This window comes from Cynocephalus volans, chromosome 8 (genome assembly GCF_027409185.1).
Source record: "Cynocephalus volans isolate mCynVol1 chromosome 8, mCynVol1.pri, whole genome shotgun sequence".
Taxonomy (NCBI): Eukaryota; Metazoa; Chordata; class Mammalia; order Dermoptera; family Cynocephalidae; genus Cynocephalus; species Cynocephalus volans.
The window spans coordinates 6,555,942-6,579,307 of NC_084467.1; the positions used below are offsets into that span (position 1 = coordinate 6,555,942).

Sequence of the window (23,366 nt, forward strand, 5' to 3'; positions counted from 1 at the left end):
AGTACCTTCTCCCCACAACACGCACACCCCTCTAAAACCTTTTCTTTCTAAGAACCTGAGGACTGCAGCACCCTGTCGTGACTGTCTTCCTGTACCATTGTTCTTTCAGATCTCAGAGAGACGGACATTCCTATGGTACAATCCAAGTCAGACGTTTCTTCTTTTCCAAACATTTCAGGGTGTCCTAACTATAAACCTTATTAAACACAAATGAGGTAACTTATTTTTCCTAGGACACACACTGGGTCATTCAGTCAATTATTCATTCACTCAGCAAATATTTATTCAGTACCTATTATAAGCCAGGAATTGTCCTAGGTGTTGGGACTAAAGCAATAAACAATGTCCCTGCCTTCCTGGAACTTATATTCTAATTGAAGAAAAAAAAACACACAATAGGTCAAACAATGATAACTGCCAAAATAGTAAGTAGATAGTACATAATGAAATATTTTTACAGTCTTTATAAATGGCAGTCAATAAAAGCCTTATTAATACAGTGGAACTTGAACAGAGGTGTGACAATGAGGAAGTGAGCACCACGGGGGCCGTCCGAGGTAAAGGGGCTTGTCTGCTTGTCATCTGTGCCAGTCTTGCTGCACCTGTCACACTCTCCCCTCTCTTGCTCCAAATCCAAACCAGCCAGGCTCCCTTTAAAAGCCACTCTTCCACGAAGGCTTTCTTCATCTCCCGCCTATTTCACTACTCCCCACCCCCAGCCCCGCAATGTGCAATGCGTTTCTCTTTTCTTCTGTTCAGGAAATACATGTTGAATGTCTTTTTTTGCCCCAGGCCCCGCACAGGGCTGACTGGGTATGTAAAGGTAGACAGAGAAATCCTGCCCTCCCAGAAGTCTCTAGTATCTGCAATTTGGAATCACAACCATCTATGGGCTACCTGTGGAAAACCTTTCCATGCCCAGTGATAAGACTTTGCTGTATTTTATAGGCACCACTGAATTTTCAAAAGTGCGAAGGACAAGGCTTTTGAGTAGTGAGAGTTGCTTTAATGGTTATTTGTTGGCTTAGACTGAGATGAAGAACATAATAAAGCAAAGGGCCCAACAGGAAGCACCATCTCTTGTTTTTCTCCCGTTGACCTGACACCCACACCTGTTATGTATGAAGTTGTTAAAATGAGTTTTGGAAAACTATTATTACAGTATTTCCTCTAGGGCTCTTAGGTACAGTACTATTTTCTTTTAATCCAAAAATTTTTCTCATAAAGAGACTTATTCTGGCAAAGTTGGACAGCAGACGTGACAAAGGAAGAGAGAAGAGTAAAGAAAAGAAAAGGAGACATGCGGTCTAGTCCTTAAGAATCACACAGTTTATCCAGCTGGAGAGGTAGCATCCATCCCCAAAACACCAAAACAGGCCCAATCACTATGTTCATGAAACAATGCGAAAGTGCCAAGTGGAGTTATTAAAATCAGGCAGGCTTCCAGAGGAGACACTCCTTGAGGTGGCAAAGTTCTGAAGAGACCTCTGAAGAGATAATAAGCCCAACAGCTGGGCAAAAAGGACTGAGTGCCGCGTGGAATGAAACCGCCCCGAGGCAGCGGGCTGAGAGGGAGGGCGTGAAGCTTACATGGAGCGCTGAACATGCCATACAAGTCACCTTCATTTCTTTAGTAGGGGTGTGGCGTATTGGAAAAAATAAACTAGAAGATAAATTGTTGTGGCAGGTTTACGTAGGAATTACCAGGAGCTGTTTTAGGAGGTATGTAGAGGAATCAAATCGGCCAGGAGGCTATTTCAATCACGAATACTTCTTTAGGAAAACAAGCAGTCAATGTTACCACCATTTCTCTTCCAACTTGTCTCTTTCTGTTTCCTAACTAGTTATGAGCAAAACAGGCTGCCAAACATTCTAATCCTTTATTTTTAAATACTTTCAAAATGCTTTCCTGACTACAAGTAGGTCTAGCCAAAATGTATCATCTCAGAAAGCTTCAGTCATAGGCTGTCCAGTAACTTACGCCTACAGCTCAACCTTCAAGCTCTTCTAAAAGGTCTGTGTTATTCCAGCGTACTCAAGTCACTTCCACATCACTGCTACATACACACTGTTAAGTCCTTGACAACTCCAGGACAAACATTCCTGGTTCATTTTACTTTTAATAAGCCAATATTATCATCATATTTAGCTCAAAGAATAATGTGCCGTGATAATAAAACAAACACCCAAATACCTTGTTAACTAGAACTACTTTTAATCTCCTTATTTCCATAAGAATAGGAGGCAAATAATTATTAATATGCAAATAATAACACAAGTGAAACCAACAAAAATGTGGTAGGGTGTCTTAAGAGACTAAACTAGAAATTGTTTCTTTCTTTCAAATTTAAATTAAAAGAGTACTAATAAAATAAGTAGGTTACAAAACATAAAATAAAAATAAAACAAAGAACCTTCTTGAAATCTTATTTAAAAACCACCCTTTACAGCAAAAGTATTTTAAAATCATATGCAACTTTTAAATATCAGGGTTTCATAGCAAGAGATACAAAACAAAGTTATTTTTTAGCAGGATTAGGATCCAAAGTGCAGACAATGGCATTAGACTACCACATCTAGAAACTACAGAACACAGAGTAAATGGTAGAAATACTTTTTAGGTCCAAGATGTAAAGGGATAGAACACATTACAGCCCAACAGAGTAAACTGGATGAATCTGACAGAAAAACTGTCAGAATATAAACTAAAGATAAAAAACTAGAAGTAAGACTGGTGGGAAATAGCCAGCATGCAGCTGTATCTAGAATCAATGGCACAGTCACAATCCTGCCCCTTAACTGAATGGCACTCCCTGTTGCTGCAGCTTTTGCGGTTCATACCTTACTATAAGAAAATGACACTCCACGCTGACTAATTTGGACATTTCCTACCTCTACCCACTCTGGGATGGTACATTCTGGAGTACAGAAACTGAGACTTAATTCATCTTTTGTGTCCGCCCGAATCTAATACAGTATTCTCTGGTCATTATCTATGCCTTTAGGACAAATTAAAATTTCCTGAATGCATGAATATTTCTAGACTACTAAGATGTAAAACTTGACAAAAATCACCAGAAATCAATATCAGAACAGTTTATAGGAAACACCATTAATCACCACATGATGAAATTACTACATTTTTCCTCTTATTTAACATGACAGTTCTCAAACTTTTAGGTTTCAGGACCCTTTTACACTCTTTAAATTACTGAGTACCCCAACGAACTTGTGTTTTTGAGAAATTTGAAGATATTTATTTATTAATTTTAAAAAAGCAATAAGCCCATTACATAGCAACCTGTATAACATATACTTATAAAAAGTAATTGTATTTAGGGCTGGCCAGTTGCTCAGTTGGTTAGAACACCACCTTGTAACACCAAGGTCAAGGATTTGGATCCCCCGATCGGCCAGCTGCCCTTCCCACCCAAACAGTAATAGTATTTAAACAAAAATACTTAGTGAAAATAAAGACCTTGTTTTATGTTTATTACAAATCTTGTTAACATCTGACTTATTAGAAGACAGCTAGATTCTATCTGCTTTTATATTCAATCTGCTGTAATATGCTGTTTGGGTTAAAGTAGATGAAGAAAAATCCTCACACAGCTACGTAGTTGGAGAAGGGAAGAACGTTTTAATAGCCTTTTTGATACTAGACCAAAACTCAACAAGCGATAGTTTCTTAAAGGTTTGTGCACAATGTGAATCTTAAATTTTATCAATAATCTTTTAATGTAACTTTGTTACATTAAAATCCATTGATCTGTCCTACCCTGTGATTCTACTCAGATATGATTTTGTAATGTCATGCATTAGTTATATGGAAAATATTGGTTTACTAAGGTTTGCAGATCTTCCAAATATGGACACAGTTCACTATATACAATATTTTTAAAAAATCACATTCATTAATATCATCATTCATCTCATAAGAAAAGCCTTAAGTGTAGATGTAGACAAGCTGTCAGGCTCAGGGTAGTGGATACAACTTTTTCAAAATTCTAATTTTTACTTGAAAGTTCAAATCTTGGCATTGTCAAATACTATCACTTGTTTTCCTTGAAATGACAGGGTCACTTCACTCATTTTCAAGAAAATGTCTGCCAGTTGTCCTTTCAAATAGAAATGGTACTCTGAAAAAAATGGCTAGTTCAGCTTCTAACTAAAGTGACTCAAACAACCACACAAGGTCTTCTCAGTGCAGGACAAGACAATTATCATCCTCTGGTAAGCAGCAGAAGACTTGTATGTCACTTCCTATTTCTTCATAAAGAAAAAAGACAGGAAGGCAAGGATTGGGATTTGATAAAATTAATAATGGAGGTTCATAAACCATGCCTTTAGAAGTGCTGATTATGACACATTCTGAACCTTAGAAAGTGCTGAATGCTAAAATTCAAAAGGGCCCTAATCTAGAAGAAGATGCCAGGTTTATCCTTCGATTAATAACAACAGTAGCTAACATTTGAGCACTTATTATCTGTTCTAGGTGCTCTATAGTATTATCTCATTTTTAGGTATAATTTCATTTAGATCATGTTTTAGTACTAACAAAGGCATCAGTACTGATATTCACAGAAATTCAGATCTCACTCTATCCTGTATTCAAAACATAGCTACAGAAGAGGTTCCCACTTGGATGTACAATGCTGCTTAATTAACACAGTAGGTCAGAGCAAAGCCAGAATGGTCATCAATTTAAGAAGGAAAGTCCAAGGCTGGCTGATTAGCTCAGTTCGTTAGAGCGCAGTGTTCTAACCTCAAGTTCAAGGGTTTAGATCCTCCTACCAGACAGCACCCAAAAAAAAGGAGGAAAATCCAGACCAAGGGCAGTATAAATCCTAGCCAAGTCAGATACTACTGTATGAAATAAGAAACCAAAGATTGGAGTCATATCCCAGGATAATGCAAGACAGACAAACACACACACACGCCCCCCTTTATTTCTGCCTCGGCATTTTCATGTACATTAGCTTAAATCCAGTTTATATTAAATCCAGGTATATTAGTTATATGATAAATACAAGCAAAATAATACTACTACTATTACTTACTAAGTGCTTTCTATGCCTGGTATACATTATTTTATTATTCTCATGACAATTCTATGTGGCAATATCTCTATTTTGTAGATAATAAAAATACTAATTGTAACACTAATAAAGCAACTAACATATACATTGAACATTTACTATGTACCACGCAGTGTAAGCTAAGCAATTTTTGTTTACTTTCATATCAAATATTAAGAACAATCCTATAAGATAAGTGCTATTATAACCTGAACCTAAAAGATGTTATGTAGCTGCCCAGGATTATACAGCTAACAAGTGGACAAACCGGATTCAAACTTAAGTTTAGCTGATTCCAAAGTCAGAACTCCCAATTACGCTCCCCTATGGCAGAGTGATTAAGTTGCTGAACCAAAATTATACAATTAATCATAAACAAAAGTATGAGAATCTATATCCTCTTTCCTATTTCAGTTTTATGTTCATTTCAAACATCCAAGCAAAACAAAATAATCAGAGTGTTCTTTAAAAGTTTGAAAATCATGTTGAAAGAGAAAATCTACGACATAAATTTTTATGCAACATATTTTATATATAATACAGAACGTATTTTATTATATGAAAGTCAATTTATTATGTAAAGGCCAAGTTATACAACATACTAGAAATGACAAAATTATAGAAATGGAGAATAGATTAGTGGTTGCCAGGTATCAGGGATGGTGAGGAATGAGAGAGCGGGAGCAGGTATGACTATAAAGGGTAGCACTGGGGAGATCTTTGCAGTGATGCAATAGTTCTGTATCTTGATTGTGGTGGGGTTACGCAAAGCTACACATGTGATAAAGTGGCACAGAACTCTACATGCACAATGTACTAATGCCAATTTCCAAGTTTGATACTGTACTACAGTTACATAAGATAATACCACTCGGTAGAATCTTTGCAACTTCCTGTGAATCCAAAATTTTCAAGTTTTAAAAAAGTCAAAGGAAGAGGTTAGCTGAGGGATGTACTACAGACAGACTGGAAATAAGAAAAGCCAGACATTAAAAAAGCTGATTAGATGACCATTAGATTCCTCCAATATATACCATAGACAGCTGAATGAGTTACTAAAGAATGCACAGCTCATGAGCAATAAAGTTCAGGGAATTAACTCCAAGTCACATTATTTCTTTCTTCCCTAGGTTTACTAAGGATCTCTGCTGTGCGGTCATCATTTTGACGACATCCTTATACTATGAAGCATACTACCAAAAAAAAATATTAAGAACTGTCACAATCCTCCTCAGCCAAAGGATGAATTTTTCTGTGTAACTAATGTAAATAACACGTTTTTCAAAAAAGCTGAGGTTCAGCCCCCATTATTCTACAAACCTTTGCTTTAGAATATGAAAAAATAGTCCCAGAAGCCAAATTGCAACAATAATGGTAAGCTATTGTGTTTATTCCTTGAGTATAAAAAAAAATAAATTCATTGTATATGAAATCTGATACAAAAGAAACCAATGTAACAAAGCAGTATCCATAGCAACTACAACTTAATATTTCAGTCCTCTTCAGCTGCAGTGGATTAAATAAAATGACAAGATGTTCCCTTTGAAAAGTAACCTGTTACCATGGAAACGTTTTAGTCTAAGAAGTAAACAGGGAATGGACAGAAAGGAGCAGGGAGCCTGCAACTGAATATCAAAAAGGGAGAAGCATCTTTGCAAAGGAGATGAAAAGGCCAGATGCATAGAAGGCTCCTTGAGAAGAGCATGTCAGCTGGATGCAGGAGCCTGCCCAGACATGGGGATTGCCCAAGAACATGACACAGTCACTTTTTCATCCTGAAGAGTGGGAAAGGTGCAGGGAGGTAACAGTCTGTGAACATTCACTCAAGATGCCCAAATATCTCTCCACAATCATAGTGACTGCTGAAGAGTAGGACTTGAGTCTACAGGGAAGAGGAGAGACAAGGACATGAGTGCGGAGAGAAGACATGAACAGACAGCACTGACATAAAGCAACTAAGAGCAAGAGCTGGTAGAATCAAGGCCTTTTACAGGGAGCTGGCATGACTTCCCATCATAACCCAGAACTGACCCTTCCTCAAGCCTGGGGACGTAACAGCAGTGTGGCCTGTGGCCCATTCCCAAGTAGCTGGGCCTCATAACTCTCAAGTCAGACCTGTGTCCTGTGACTGGTGTCATGTATGAATGAGATCTCTGGGCAATCTTCCTTTTTCCTGTCCTTCAGGTCATAAATATCAGACAGTAGATAATTCCTATCTTTTCTATAGGGTGTTCAGCAAAAAGACTTTCTAAGGGTGCTCGTAAGTAGAGTTTCTAGAGTCTTCTTTCTCTTGAGGTCATGTCAAGAAAAAGATGACTCCAGAAACTCTACTTACTAGCACACTTAGAAAGTGACCACAGAAAAAGTCTGCGGGTCCCAAACAAAATACAGTAAATTTTAAGAAAACCAAAAGGCAAGTTATCAGAATCACTTCTTTTTAGATGAATTGTGGGGCAGGAGTGAAAACAAGGATGACAGGAAGGAAGAGTAGGACAACATGCAGGGTTTCTCAAGTCTCTCCAGCATAAACACATGCTTCCAAAGCAGTCTTTAACAAGTCTAAAATTTCTTTAAAGCCTGATGCAGTATCTTAAAAACCCATGCAAATATTGTATTCTATTCCAAAATATGAGGGTAGTTCAAAAAGATTACGGACTCATTTATCTTTTAATAATATTCTTCCACAAATTTTTTTAAGTCCCCTTGTATATTCCCATTCATTTTAAGATGGAGAAAAATTTCCCTACATCTGCATAAAGTCACTGTGCATCCTATTAAGATGTCCAACGACTGTGGCATCTCACTACTGAGAGAGGGAAGTTGTCATATATACCTGCACCTAGATGCTCAGGTGCAGGGAAAAAGCAGACTTCATAGTCAAATGAATCTGGATTAAAATTTCAGTACCAAGGTTTTGCTGGCTCTAATTGTGATACTGAGGACACGATTCAATCTCTCTGTGCCCTTAGTGTCTTCATCTGTAAAACAAAGTTCATAATAGCTACTTTGCAAGGTTGTTATAAAAATGAAAGATGATCTATGGAAAGAACTAGGCACAGTGCCTGTTGCACGGAGTTCATTACTATTATTAGTTCTAAGTGCTGGCAAAAGTGAGAATGAAAGCTAATCCCTCTATTATGAGTCCTCACAGCACTATGTTCCTCTCCTTCGGCTCCTATCACAACCATGATTTTATATTTATTTTGTGTAGTTATTTTTTTCAACGGCTGTCTTGCCCTCTAGACTGACAGCACCATGTGGGTAGTAGGACCAAGTTTATTTTTACTTCACCATGATATCCCTGAGCCCACTGGTTTTCAATATATTTTGAAAGAATAAATGACTCCATATTCTAACTCAACTATTGTTTAGCCATAGAAAGCATCTAAGGGCTCTGTTTGTCAAAATTAGGATAGTTAAGTCACCAGTAACAGAAGGCCAGCCCTCCAAGCAAAATTAACTGAAAAAAAGGCTTGATAAACTGCCTAGCTGAAACAAAATTCAGCATTCACTGGAAAAAAAAAAAAATCAGTCAACAACAGAAAGAGCTAATGTTCCAAAATTATACACAGGAACTTACACAAAATCTGGAATCATAAAATTCTAAACTTTTTCTGATGGAAAGCCATCTGATCCAATTTTTTACCTTAATAGAAGCCAGGGCCTGAAGAAATAAAAGTATTCTTCTGAGGGGTCACTGTGAGTTAATTACAGAAGAGGATTCCAGGCCAAAGAAGTAGCTCTCCCACAAGGTTCTCCTAAAATATAACTCGGTGTCCAGAACTAGGAATTAGGCACTGGATGAGGAGTAATAACAATTTCATGCAGATAATAAAATGCAGTAAATGTGGCTTTCACACACAATGTGTGTATGTGTCATATCAGAAGAAATAGGTTAAAGAAATTAAACAAATGAGAAAAACTAGTTTCAAAGTACTACAATGACCTTGCTCCATTGTCTAAATGTCTTATCTGTCTTCTCTTTCTCTGTTTATGTAGTAACACAGTGTACTTGGCAATGACATATAACTCCATCCTACCTCATGGTCCTCGTGGGCTTTATTGTAATCGCCTGCTGCAAAGATGGAAACAGCTTTAAGGACCACAGCCTAACAAAGCTGCATGTACACATATATGAAGCTATAGAAAATCCAAAAAAAAAAAAATCCTACCATGATTGAAAACAATTTATAAAGCAGCCAACTTTGAAGATTAAGCTGATTTCCTGACCAAAGATGATGTTGGCTTTCTGTGCATATTGAGATCAAACTACATAATATTCCTGAATGGAGCATCCCCAGGAAAAAAAAGGGACCTTGGACCAAATAAGCATGTCTACAACACATGTCTAAAGGTCTCTTTGTTCCCACTGGGAAGTCTCTGGGAAATGTTATAAAAAACATAACCATCACCTTATCCTTCTTCAGTATAGTGGTGTGAGTATGAGAGGAAAAGGTAAACAGGCATTAATATACACACACACGTTAACTATATTGGAAAAAGTGGTAAGAAGAAAACAATGTCTAACGCTGAACACACCACATGTCACAAGATACAGAACAGAGCATTTTTTTTTCTTCTAAAGGCAATAACCCAAACAGAATAAGAAGAAAGTAAACCAGTAAATGGTGGTTAAACATACTGGTTTCTAATTTAATTACCATAATTCCTAAAGTAATCCCTGACATCACCTTAGTTGAAAAGGTTGGCCATAAAAAATAAAGATGTAGACTTGGCCTTTGAATTAATACAATAATGTACTAAGCAACTACGTGCCAAGCACTTTCACATTGTTTTCATCTAATCTTTACAACACCTATGAGGAAAACATCTCCATTCAAACCATGAGAAAATTGAGGGTCAGAAGAGGGAAGGAGCTCATCCAATGTCACTTATTTGGTAGAATTTGAACCACCCTATCTGGCTCCAAATCTAGCCTTTTCTCGTACCACAGATGTCATTCATTTATTCAACATATTTATGCTAAAGACCCATTTGTCAGGCACTCTACTGGGAACTAAGACTATAAGAACATACATGGTCCCTGCCCCAGAAGCTTAATGTCAAATAACTGCAAATAAATGTGTAGTTCAAAAAACTTTGATAGAAATAATCTCTAATTATCCCAGTTGAATTAAAATGGACTGTTTTACTTTAGACTCAAAGTTTCATAGAGTATACAACATGAGAAAATTAGTTTTCTTACAGATTTGTTTTAAACATGTATTCAAGCACCTGTATCCACCCACATCAGAACTGTTCAATACAAATGGTTATCCATTATCTGTACTTATTTAGGGCAGGACTCATGAACGCACACATCATTTCAAATCTTCCTTTATCCAATATTTCTACCTCCTTTCTCATCCTGTCAGACATTTGTTTCATAGCATCAGAACAAACTCCTCTCTGGTGGAAAGAAAACTCAGTTTGGTAATGACCAAAAAGTAAAATGAAAAGTAGAAATGAATTCAGAAGGAGAAAAGATCAGTAACACAGAACAACTGGAGAACAACAAAGAAAGGGAAACATCAGGTCTCAGGTGTACCAGAGTCTTTCAATCTGTAAGTTAACACACTAGACACATCAAGGAAGTGGTGAAAAGCAGAGCTATGTTAGGAGCAGACTGAAAAGGAAGTGCCAGTTAAACTCAACCAAATTCACTCCACTTTTCTACCAAAAACGGACTCTGCAAAGCTAGTGTTTACAGAGAAACATTTTAAATGTCATACTCAACCTCAGATTCTGATTCAACATTCTACTATAATGACAAGAAAAGCTAAAAAGAATAATTTTGTGAACTTTTATGTTCTTTTGAAACATATACTTTTTTATATTCCTCAACACTTCCTGAGACTCCAAAGTACAACAGGAGGAAAACAATAAGCCAAAAGAAACTAACTAGCATCTTTTTAATGTTCAAGCTACACAGACCCTAGACGACTTCACCAACAAAGAGAATAACTTCCCATGTGCTGTTCCTCACCTCCACCACCACCACCAGACAAGCACAGAAGCCCTAAAGCACGAGATGTTGGTCAGCAAATAAAATTCCAAAAATATTTTCCTGAGACAGGAAAATATGGAACAAACACATACCACACAAGAAATAGCTCTAGAGCCTTACTTCACTGGATTTGAAATATAGAATGATTCAACTCTTAACAGCAGAGGGATACCACAGATCACAGTAACCACAAGTCTTCACCATCAAAATAGGTGGCTGCATGCAAGCTCCATAAACGCAGATTTGTACTAGGCCCAACCAGGCCACCTCAAGTGGGAAGAACCTGAGCCAGAGCTGATTCAGCTATGAGTACAGCTTTCTGTTCACATTTTATTTGCTAAATTCAAAGGAAGTTTACAAAGAGGTAAAGATCCTAGAACAGAAAGGCAGTATTCTCCTGACTCAATGAGTTTTCTCCTCAAGTCTGAAACATAAGTCCTGCACGGACCTGCATGTGCATGACTAGAAAGTGCTGCAGTGTCCAGTTCCCCACAACTGTCCAGTCTACAGAAAGGATAAATTTTATTAAAAGAGAAAAGCAGAAAGGAAGAACAAATGGTGCTTCTAACACAAGTTCCAGAAGCAATACTACAGGATAAGGGAAAAAGTGAGTACCTGTCCAAATCTCCCACATGCAATGTTCAAATAAATATCATCATGGGAAGAGAGCCCTCACATGAATGGAAAAATAGATCATAAAAATAATAATAAACACACTAACTCTAAAGTATCCCTCTACAATTCATCTCCTTAGTCACAATCCCAAAATTAAATCTGCAAGAAGACTATCCTTGAGTAATATTTTCAGTGACTAGAATTCACTAGCGCTAGAAACTTTCCACCAAGATGAGGGGCCTCCTCTGACAAGAACTGGCCATACAAAGCTCCATTTTCATATCATACAACTAAGGGCTTACACAAATTCTCTCCTTGCATCAATACACAGTAAATCCCTTCTCACTCCCGTGAGGGTTTTTTAGTTGCACATTCTTCTACATTGTATGCTTTCTTCCATCCTCACAAATGCACAAAATAGGTGTCATCTCAAAAATTTTTTATAAGCTTTATCAGAAGAAAAAAGGGGAGAAGCAACAACAAGGAGCAACTAACATAATTCAAAAACTTTGCTTAATATTTGCTTGGATAAGAATTCAACTTGTCCTAAATCTGCTTATTCTGGCCAGCTCCCTAAGTCAACCATGATGAGAGCCATCTGTCTGAGCCTTCTCTGCAAACAGGGCACACAAAAAGCACCACTTCCTCTGGGTGGAAAAGACTAGTGTCCAGCCATCAAGCAGGGGGCACAAAACGTGGCCTCGTCAATGCCACTAACTTCTCAGGCACCAACTGTTCTCTTCACTCCCCTCCTGAAGAATTCACAAGTCACACCACAAAATACACACATACAACAAACACTATCTATTATAAAACAAATATACAACAAATAAACTAACAAAATACCTGGAAAATCAACTTCTAAACAAATGTCAGTACATACATTTTTTTTTAATTGCACAGAAAATTTCCCCTTTACCCAGAAATCTTCTGTAAGCTCCAAAAGGAAAAAGGATTTGCTTCCTTTTGAAGCAACAGACACAGTAGAAATTGATGTGACATAACCTTTCAATTCTAAAAAAATCCATATTAAGGTGATATCATTGCAACCATAATTCACAACTGCTCCCTGCACATGTCAGACTTCAGAAAAAGATCACAAGAATTATAATTTGCTCTAGCAAACAGGCTCTCAATCAAAACAAGTTCCACCCACCTTCAAAGCAACCAATAGCTGCCCACCTACCACCCTTCCTAAAACATCCAAACAGAGCTGCTCTCAGGCCCAGGCATTCCCTACCAGCCACACGGCCGGGGGACAGCCTATAGGCTTGTTCTGCAGGTCTCGATGGCAAACAAGCTTGGCAGCATGCACCCAGCACAAATCAGGTTAAAATTATGCCAAAAGAGGAAGAGGTGAGGGAAAAGGGAAGAGGACAGGGACACAGGGACCCACAAGGCGTAACATTCTACATTTGCTTAATGCACCTCTGGGGAGACCCCTCCTAGCTTTGATTTCACGCTTCGCAATACCACTAGCCAGGGTGAATTAAAGGCTCTCAGGAACATGCACTATGAATGATGAAATGATTCATAAACATCTTCAGAGGTGAGAAAGAGCAGCAAAAACCATCACTGTTTCAGTGAGGACGGACGAAGACAGCCTACCTGCAGGGGCTGAATGGATCATCCATGACTAACAGAAGCTCTGGTGAGTCTAGCTGGATTCCTGAATCTCTACTTACTGCTAAAACTCTGCCCTTTTCTACTCTAACAACTCAAAATGGAGGAACATGCAGTCTGAGAGACCTCACAGAGCTTTCACTGAGCTTGTGCTATGACCTAAGCCTTCACGTAGAACGCAGAAACTTCCCCTCACATTGACAGGACTGAGCATGTGCTGTGACCCTCCCTCATCCACACACTGTCTCTCGACAAGGCAATCAATCTCAACCCTGCTGTTTCCGTAAATAAAGCCCAGCCAACAGACTCTGCAGCTTCTCCCTGCACACCAAGCTAGTGTGCAGGGAAGTGGGGCCTTACAAAGGGGATCTGAGACAGCCAACGCCAGGAAACTCGGCAAAACTCAGCAAGCCAAGCTGTGGAGAGGCTTTGGCTAAATGCCCTACTCTGTCAAGACAACAGCAAGTTTTGATTTGTTTTTGTTGTTGTTCTTGTTGTTTTTACATAAATGGTGGTTTAAAATAGCAAGATCTCCAAGAAAGAATAGAGTCAAAAGACACAGATATGAGTAACTATATGTAAGATTATTTAAGAGAAATATTGCAGCACATTTAAAAACATAGCAGTAGCTACTTAAGAGAAGCAACTGCAAATTTCTTCTTGAAGACTAAACATTCAGAAACTGACAAAACGAACAATCCAGGTAAAGCTATGGAGAGCTTGGCATCGTCACATAGGTACAGACACACTTTAGATAGTATCACAAGCAGGGTAGCTAAAGAATACTGTATTTTATGAAAAGAGCTTAATACTTAGAAAAGAAGCACTAACATCCCCCAAATAATAAATTAAAACATTTCCTAAAGTAATACTAGCCAAATCAGGTCTAGCTTGAAAAATGTACTTCTAACAATTAGAAAGGCAGGAAAGGTTCAAACCAAGAGTTCAAAGAACAAACACAAACACCTGAATATCCCAAAATCTCATTTGAAGTTCCCTGATTCAAAACTCTAAGGCAGGGCCGAGCCCGTGGTGCACTCGGGAGAGTGTGGCGCTGGGAGCGCAGCGGCGCTGGGAGTGCAGCAACGCTCCCGCCGCGGGTTCGGATCCTATATAGGAATGGCCGGTGCACTCACTGGCTGAGTGCCGGTCATGAAAAAGACAATAAAAAAATAAAATAAAAATAAAAAAATAAAAAAACTCTAAGGCAAATCCTTATAACATTACTCATAAAGCTAAATTCATTAAGGTTTAATCAGAAAACATTTCTAAAACCATGTAAGCAAGGCCACCCCTCCCCATTATATTGAGCATTCTACAGTAGTCATATTGCCTATGGTACCAGCCAAGATCTTACAAACATTTTATGCCCTCTCCCCCAAACTCTACCTCCAACAAAAGGCAAACCAGGTTGTCTGCTGTATAAGAAACCCTAGTTCTGGATGTATAGGCTTAGTTTCCACCTGTAGACTAAGAGATAATTCTTAGTTACGAGGAAAAAGGAAAAAGAAAAGGAAGACCATGAACCTCTCCAAAATTATAAAGGACAAGCTAGAGTTAAAAGGGACAGTGCCAATCCCATTTCCCAAAATGTAAGAGTGTGTCAAGAAATTAAAACCTATTTAAAAGAATACTCAGTTGTCCTCAAGATTCCTACAGTAAATGCAAAATCAATTCCATTTCCATAATACTCCTGCTTATGCTATGAAATAAACTAAACTCTGAAACTATAAAACAATAAACTCTTATCCTGCTGAAAATGTAATTTAAAAAATACAAGAAATGCCACGTACACTTAAATAAGTTTTCCTTTTGACCCAACACATGGAACAAGTATCTATTTGTTGGAAGAATGTTTTCCCTTTGGTAGGATGACATGTTCCCAGAATTATGATGACTAGAAACAGTCTAGAAAAAAATACTTCCTAAAAACAAAAGCAATGGAATTAAAACCTAGCAGTCAAATAACATGAATATGACCAACAAAATATTTCCTCTCAAAAGGGCACATTTGAAAACAAAATACAAATTACCGAACCCATTCTCATGGAAAATGTTCACTTGGAGAAATTAACAAAAATAATTTAATAAATTCATCATTATTCTGGAAAACCATGGAAACTGTTACAAGGAACACAGTATGAAAATGGTTATTTTAACAGCAAGTCCAGAAACGTGGATTATAATTTTGGTCCCACTAGATACCCTGGGTGACACTAAGGGCAAGTTACCAAAATCCAATGGCCTTTTCTCCGTCATACTGGATGACCATCACCAGTAGTGATGCCAGCCTATTTCAACATCCTCTTCACTGTCTTTCTTGGCACTGGCACCTCACAGTTGACTTTTGCAAGCCACTTGGACAGACATCCCTTCTCCTGTCACCCCTAAGCAGCAGCACATCTTAGGTGCTGCTTTCCTTTCAAACTTGACTTACATGAAAGAGAAAGAAAAGTGATATTTAGTTTAAGTCTTTCACATAGTCTCTTTCTGAAACTTCTAGTATTTGAAGTTCTTGGGTGTATATCTTGCTGTTTTGTTTTATCTGACAATAGTGCATATCACATGGTTTCTTCCAATATTTTGTAAATTTTGACTATGAGCTCAGCATTCAAGGATATTTTATCTGGAGACATCTTACAGAGTTCTTCAATGATGGTGTGTCCCTCATTGAAAATTATACATGTGCTTCTGCCAGGTTCAAGAGCATGAGACCACTTTTTACAATAACTTCTCATCCTGGAGTTCTCATATTTCGGGGGCCCAGAGTTCTTATCCCAAACAAACAGGATTCCCTGCCACTTCCCTCTGGGTTGGGAAATGATAATACCAACTTTTTACAGGGCTCTCAGTTCCAACACCTTACCACCTTGAGATCAAGGCCTCATCTCCTGTACCAGGTGGATACTAAAAGCAAAGACGACTTGTCAAGCAGACCATCAACAGACCCAACTCAACTTCATCAAGAGCTTACTACTCTGATTTTCATTTTCTCTTAATTCTTTAGAGCTCAGCTTTACATTTAAAAGTTTTGTTATATTTTATTCAATATCTGTAAATGTTTTCAGACAAAAGGTTTATGCAATTATCAAATCTGGTTTTGTACTTATTTATTAAAGTTCTTTTAACTTCAGTAGGCTTTATTTCCAAATATACATGTACTTTCAACTGTCTCTAACATGTACCATCTAAGGTAAATGTTTCTGAGAATTCAAATGTGATGGTAGATGAAAAGCAAACAAGAAAACATTTACATCCAGCTCTAACTGCTTAAAAGCTACACAAAGACCACATGCTATGTGACTGGAAAAGGGACTTCACTAAAACAGAAGTGAATTTTGAAATGTCTAAAATCCAAATTAATTGAAATAAAGAATTGTCAACTTTTCAGCTGAAGTATAAAGACTTATGTTGGAAAAAAATGGTCCCAGTGTTATTTAGAATAACCAAATATAGGTCAAACCATAAATGCCCAACAATATAAGAATATATAACTTAATAAGACTTCCAAATGATGGTATGCTAGATGGTCAGTAAAAATATCTTTGTAAAACTTTAAACGACATGGTATTATGTTCATAATAGAAGATTAACTAATGAAATACATGATTATATGTATATTGTATGTAAATAATTTTTAAATTATTATCTTAATATATTTATATACACCTATATGTATACACAGATATTTAAGGAAAAAATAAAATATGGGTTATAGAATTATGAATTATTTCAGTTTGCTTCTTCATCTTTTGCATTTGTCGAGTTATTCTCTAGTGAGCAAATTTTATTTTTCTCACTAGAAAAATTAAGTTATTTTCCAACACAGCCAGAAGAATATTAAGTTGTATATGAATCAATCTATGATGCAATCACAGAAGTTAAGAACACAATCTTTGGAGTCAAATAGGCTGAGAGTCCCCTGTACTGCCTGCCTTAGGCAGTTTTTTAGTATAATATATAAATTCCCTCATTTGTGAAATAAAGATAATACTAACCCAGTGAGCTTCTTTGGAGATTAAATAAATCAAAGGATCGAGCACAGAGTAAGCAACTACATGGTATAGTTGTCATCCTATACCCCTTAAATAGATGGCATTACAAGTTTGATTCCTTGAGGTCACATTCAGAAATGTCCAATGCTGTATCTACTAAAGCCTGGTTTTAAATCTCTTAAAATCTGGTTTGAATGCCCCGAGTTTGATTTTTTGATTTTCTTGCATATTTATGCATAATAGGTGAAACAGCTTTGTACTCTAAACTTAGCCCAAAGCTTGAACTCTGGCCCTGGCCCCTGCTTACTGTGTGATTATAAGCAAATGACTGGACTTCTCTCAACCTAACATTCCTTATCTTCAAAACTGAAATAATAACAGTATCAAACTCAGTAGATTATTATGAGAGTTCAGCAAGATTACACAGCTTTTCCCCTACCCTCACCTTCTCTTCTTGACAATTTAGTCCTAAAGACGTTATAAGGGGTCACCTTACTAAAAACAGATGGAGGATGGGGACTAGCATGAGGAATCAAAGAGGCAACAGGGTAAGGAGAGTGTCCATGTGGATGGCAGCCCAGCATGTGGTTTCAGAGCCTAAGCTGGGTCAGGAGGGTATGTAGGTAGGGAGGCTACCACAGCACAAAATGTTGAAGTCCAAGCAGGAAGAGGAAGACATTGAAGTGATCACAGTTTTGACATACAGATTATTTTAAACCAAAAACATATGCATGGACAACAGCCACAGAAAGAGAAGGGAAGGGAAAGGTGTGGAGTGTCAAAGCCCTTCCATGTGTGGGAGAAAGCAGAGTAAGTGATAGGAAACTTGAAGTGACAATATGAAAGGTAATGAAATTAGGGTTCTCACTGTTAAAGAAGAGTATTACAAATAAGGAAGAAGAGCGAAACTAGTGGTACTAAATTCAGATCGAAGAATTTTGCGTGAACCCATTGATATGCACACAGACAGAGGAGCACAGACATAAACGCTGCCTCATGTGTGAGGTTCTCTCCGCCCCCTCCCCCACCCCAGCTCTTTTTGCTCAGAAGCCTGAGAGCAGTGGCAAACAGGACGAGAGCAAGAGGCACACCTAGCACCAGATTGAGCTTTCTAAATACCATTCTCCAAAGTCTGGGACAATGTGACCTCAAAAGGCATTATGACAGTAACAGATTACAAACAATTAAATAAAACAGGAAGCCATTAGTCCACCCATCCTGATCTAAATAAATGAATAAATTGAAAGTCTGATCAAGAAGATATCTACATAGTCTCAAAGCAACCTCCCACAAAATGGTCACAAGTTACAAAAGGAAAAAAAGAAACTTTACAATGGCAAAACCTGGCGACACCACCTTATTCAATTGATCAAAGTGAACGTTAAGAGCAATGGGACAAATAAGAATTGTGTACCACCTGATAGGACACAGAAAAAAGAACACACCACTTCTATGATATCTCTGTCAAAGATACATGATCTAAGTATAAAAATAAGAGAACATCATAAATACAAACTGAGAAACAGTATACAAAGTAATCACACTACAATTTCCAAAAGTACCAGGGACATGAAGTCAAGGAAAGACTGGGAAACTGTTCCAGATTGAAGGAGACTAAACAGACATGACAACTAAACCCATAATGCTAAACAGGATCTTTGTGCTGTAAAGGTCTCTATTGGGGAAACTGGCAAAACTTGAGTGGAGTCTCAGAATTCCATGGTAATAATATTTCATTAATAATTTCCTTATTTTGAGGGCTATACTGTGGTTATATAAGAAAATATTCTTATTCATAAGAAATGCACAAAGTACTGGAGTATGACAAAGCCTCATGGTGACAACACACTTTCAAATGGTTCAGTTCAAAAACATCTACTATACTTGCAACTGTTCTGTAAGGTTTACACTGTTATAAAATGTATTAAGAAAGTAAAATACTCAGAGCAGTGACTGGCACACAGGGCTGTAACTGGAGTTCACTGTCACTATTACTATGAGGGTAATTCGAAGTTTGTGGAAAAATAGAATTAAAAGACAATATGAATTCTTCCATGAACTTTTAGAAGACCTCTCATATTAACATTATTGTCACTGTCAGTCTGGGAGAGATAAAATATAGTCCTTTCAAATGCCTCAAGTTATGATTGCTACTAAATATAATGACAGTAATACTTTAAGCCTCAACACTGCTATAAAATTCCATCCTAGAAGGTAAATGGGTGGGGGGTAGCAGGGAGGCAGTGTGAAGAGAAGAAGAGCACAGATCGCAGGTGATCATGGACACTCTCCCATGGATGAGATATGAGAAGACCAGATCTGAGCCCTCAACTTGTTTTCCATATGATTAGCAAGAGAAGACTTGTGTTCAAGAAACAGAAAACCAAGAATATAATTAAGTGTTTTCATGGTGCAGACAAAGCCTCTGAGGAGATTGCTGACACTAGTATAAGATATTAATTTAGGGCTAGTCGTTTATCTCAGTTGGTTAGAGCACAGCCTTATAACACCAGGGTCACAGGTTCAGATCCCTGCACTGGCCAAATGCCCCCCATCCCCACCCCAAAAATATTATTTGAGAGAGAGAAAGAGAGATCAATGACCACTGATATAGAAGGCTACATTTTTTGTATTTGTTTTGGCGGCTAGCTGGTAAGGGGATCTGAACTCTTAACCGCAGTGTTACAACACTTTAACCAACTGAGCTAACTGTCCAGCCTCAAAACGCTACATTTTAAATAATAGGTTTTCTAGGCTGTCTCAAGACGCACTTTAGGAGTCTAATAAACCCTTCATTTGGCAAGGGGAAAATTGATGCTTAATCATTAAGAGGATAAAGCCATCTCCTCTCAAATGGCCACTTATCATATCTTTTGTTCTTACTGGGACTCCATTCACCATTAGTTCCTGTCTGGCCTGAGGCAGGAAAGAAAGGAGACCCTTTCCCAGGAATGGAATGTAGAGACCAAGAAGGGGTCAGGAATATAGTAAAAAACGTTAAGGCCCAATGGCTGGAATGCTAGAGGTGAGGAGACGGGAAGATGTAGAATGGTACAGAATCCAGCAAAACTTAACTGCTATAAAGGATAGGTTCATTTGCTACTTAAAAAAAACCCAAATCTATTTCCCAATAAAAAATTTTTTTTTCCATTTTGGTTCTCTCGGACGTTTTGCTGAAACATTCTGACTGTAGAAATATAATACTTCACAAAAATGCCACTTATTTACTCATTAGGTATTGTTGAGTGCATTTCATTATGGTCAACAAATTCTTAGCAAATGTTGTATATTTGCAAAAAATTTTGTAATCAACATTCAAAGCAGAGTCAAGAATCCACAGTGCTCAGACTTCTATGTCAGCATGATCAAACAGACAGGTAACATCTACCTGGTAGAATCATGACATCTTGAGAAGTAGTTAATGTTTTGCTTTTGAATTTAACACTTCACAGGGTTAAAAAAAAAAAAAAAAAAAAAAGTTGATTTTTTCAACCTTGTCTTTAAAAGAAAACTTGTAATTACTTTTGCAATTCCCGAGAAACAACAAAAAAAATCTGACAATTTACAAAAGTTACCTGCATGGTAGCTTTTACAATCTCCATTTTATTGATATGGAAACAGAGTCCAGGGAGTACACGCCTTACCCTAACAGGGGCAGCATGGAATTAGAAACCAGGCTGCCCAGATCTGAGAGGGGAGATCTCTTCACGTGGCCAGTCTCAATACAAGGATCAAGCAAGCAGTCAGATAAAATGGCATGAGGTACTGGACATATGAAAAAGTAACTGAGGACAGTAAAGAGATGTATACAACTACATTGCTATGCTCATCTCTTTTCACAAGCCCAATCTATTTTTGTTCAACCAAGGACACTGGTGTTGTGGTTAAATGTATATGAGGGATTTTGGCCAGACCCTTCAGACAAAATGACATTATTTTGCTGAGAATGCTGACCACAGAAATCAACTGGGGATTAATCTTGCACATATAAGCAAAAGCGAATGCTCACTGAATGTAGAAATGTTAAAAAAAAAAAAAACAAAAACAAAAAACCCTCCAAAAGCAAAGCCCAATTTCCTAAGGATTCAAAGTTAGGCCAGCTTAGGTTCAAGGCTCTTTCATTTCTCAGTCCCCTGTAGCCATATTCCTACTTGGGTAGAAACATTTGTCCCCCAAATTTTTGCTCAATTAAGTTGTGTTCCTTAAATGTCATGGCTAGCACCAATACAAAACACAATATCTTATCTAAGATCCTTAGGGTCAGAGGTTTTTCAGAATTCAGAATTTTTTAGATTTCAGTACTATAGTGAATATATCATATAGTATATAACATGCCAGCAGTGTCTGAGCAAAAACCCATACTCTATCACATTAGTATTTTTATAGTAAAATTTGTACAAATTCACACAAAGTGACAAAATTAAGAATATAAATAGCCTCATATCACTTCAGAGAAGGTTTGGAAACCAAATGAGTTTTGGCACCAAACTTAGCATAACATGTTAGATTTGCAGGGCTTTCAGATTTCAGAATTGAAGAGATTCAGAAATATAATGATGAGGGTAGAAGAAAAATTTTAAAGTACCTGAACACTGGGGTTTTAAAAGGAACTATGAAATAAAATGTTAAAAAAATTCCAAACTTTCAGTGCTGACCAATATGCTAATTAAATTATGGAAAATTACACGAATCAATTTTTAAATACTATCATAAAATTTGCTCTGAGAAATAAGCAATTCCATCTTAAAGTTCAGTTTCAACTGCTCATTTCAAGTTCCTACATTACTTAAGGGAAGAGTAACAACCATCAAAGTTTGGAGTCACAGAATCACTATTCCTTAGCTCCCCTGTCATACTGATATACGCAATATCTCCCAAGATCATTACACAATTAGAAAAACAATTTGATATTTCCTCTCCACATTAATTTGTATTTACCTAAATAACTCAGGGTACTTACTAAGAGTCGTCATACCACACTATATAGCCACGACTATGTACTAGTCCCACTCATTAAGATGGGGGGAAAACTACACCAGATCAGTTCATCATGCAGCCTCACCCCTCACAAACTTGAAAGACAAACACAGAGGTAGAATTCTGCCTCTTAGAGGTATTTTAAGAATCAGGTTGCACATAATCCAGGCAAAGGAAACAGTTTTTCTATGCAGGCATACCTCGTTTTATTTCATTTTGCAGATACTCCGTTAAATCACATATTCTTTTGATCATCTGAGCAGCTATGGGAACTAAATACCTAACCCTGAACTCCAGAGACATAAAGCAGTGTTCAGGGTGATACCAGGAAGCCAAGGCAATAGGCCACACCGGCTCCACTGTCACAAATTTTAACAAGGGCCTCTATATTTTAACTGTGAGATGTTTGAGATCTGCCTCGAATTTTACTTATAAATAGGCATTCAAATATTTGTTCAATTCAATTCATCCAACAACCCTCAAGCACTTAAAAAATGCCTAGCACAAGGTGGACATAGGGAACACAAGTGTTGAAGTGAACAAATGAAAACCAGAAAGGTCAAGGGACTAAACGAAGAGATTCAGGATGAGATCTTGTAAACGGGCTGCTATCGTCCCGTCATTGTGATGTTCCTTTTCATCGATAGAGAGACAAATAATATCCTCCTACTACATATCTAATACATATTTTAAAACAAAAAATGATGGGAAGTATCACCCTGAATGACTGTAAACACCACACAATGAAAAATAAGAAAGGAACTTGTGTGACTCTCTAGCTCATAGTAGGGTAAGTTACATATTACTTTTAATAACCATTCAGCAAAAACAGATGTATAAATAAAACCAGTAAAAAATAAATTTGGTTGGTTGCTACAAACCTGAGAGTGGAAGATTTAAAAGACAAAAAAAGCTATTTTAGTCAATTCACTAACACAATCTAACTTGTGCAGTACAACAACTATTTATCAAGTGGTTAAATAAACATGGTATCACTGAAATTATATCTGACTCCTTTGTATGCATACAGAAATCCAAGTTCAAGCATTCCACACTTCACCTGGGAAACAG

At 37.4% G+C, this 23,366-nt stretch overlaps 1 protein-coding gene across 4 annotated transcripts in view; it reads right to left on the reverse strand.

Moving 5' to 3' along the window:
* The window catches only part of RERE (arginine-glutamic acid dipeptide repeats), a 397,225-nt gene that overhangs the window by 133,328 nt on the left and 240,531 nt on the right, over positions 1-23,366 (reverse strand). The window contains exon 1 of one of the 4 annotated variants that reach the window (XM_063107117.1): positions 13,309-13,497. The exons of the other annotated variants lie outside the window; for them this stretch is intronic. Coding sequence (XP_062963187.1) covers positions 13,309-13,334 — 26 coding nt within the window. The 5' untranslated portion in view covers positions 13,335-13,497. Of the gene's footprint in view, positions 1-13,308; positions 13,498-23,366 lie in introns of those variants that run through there. 4 annotated transcript variants of the gene reach the window in all.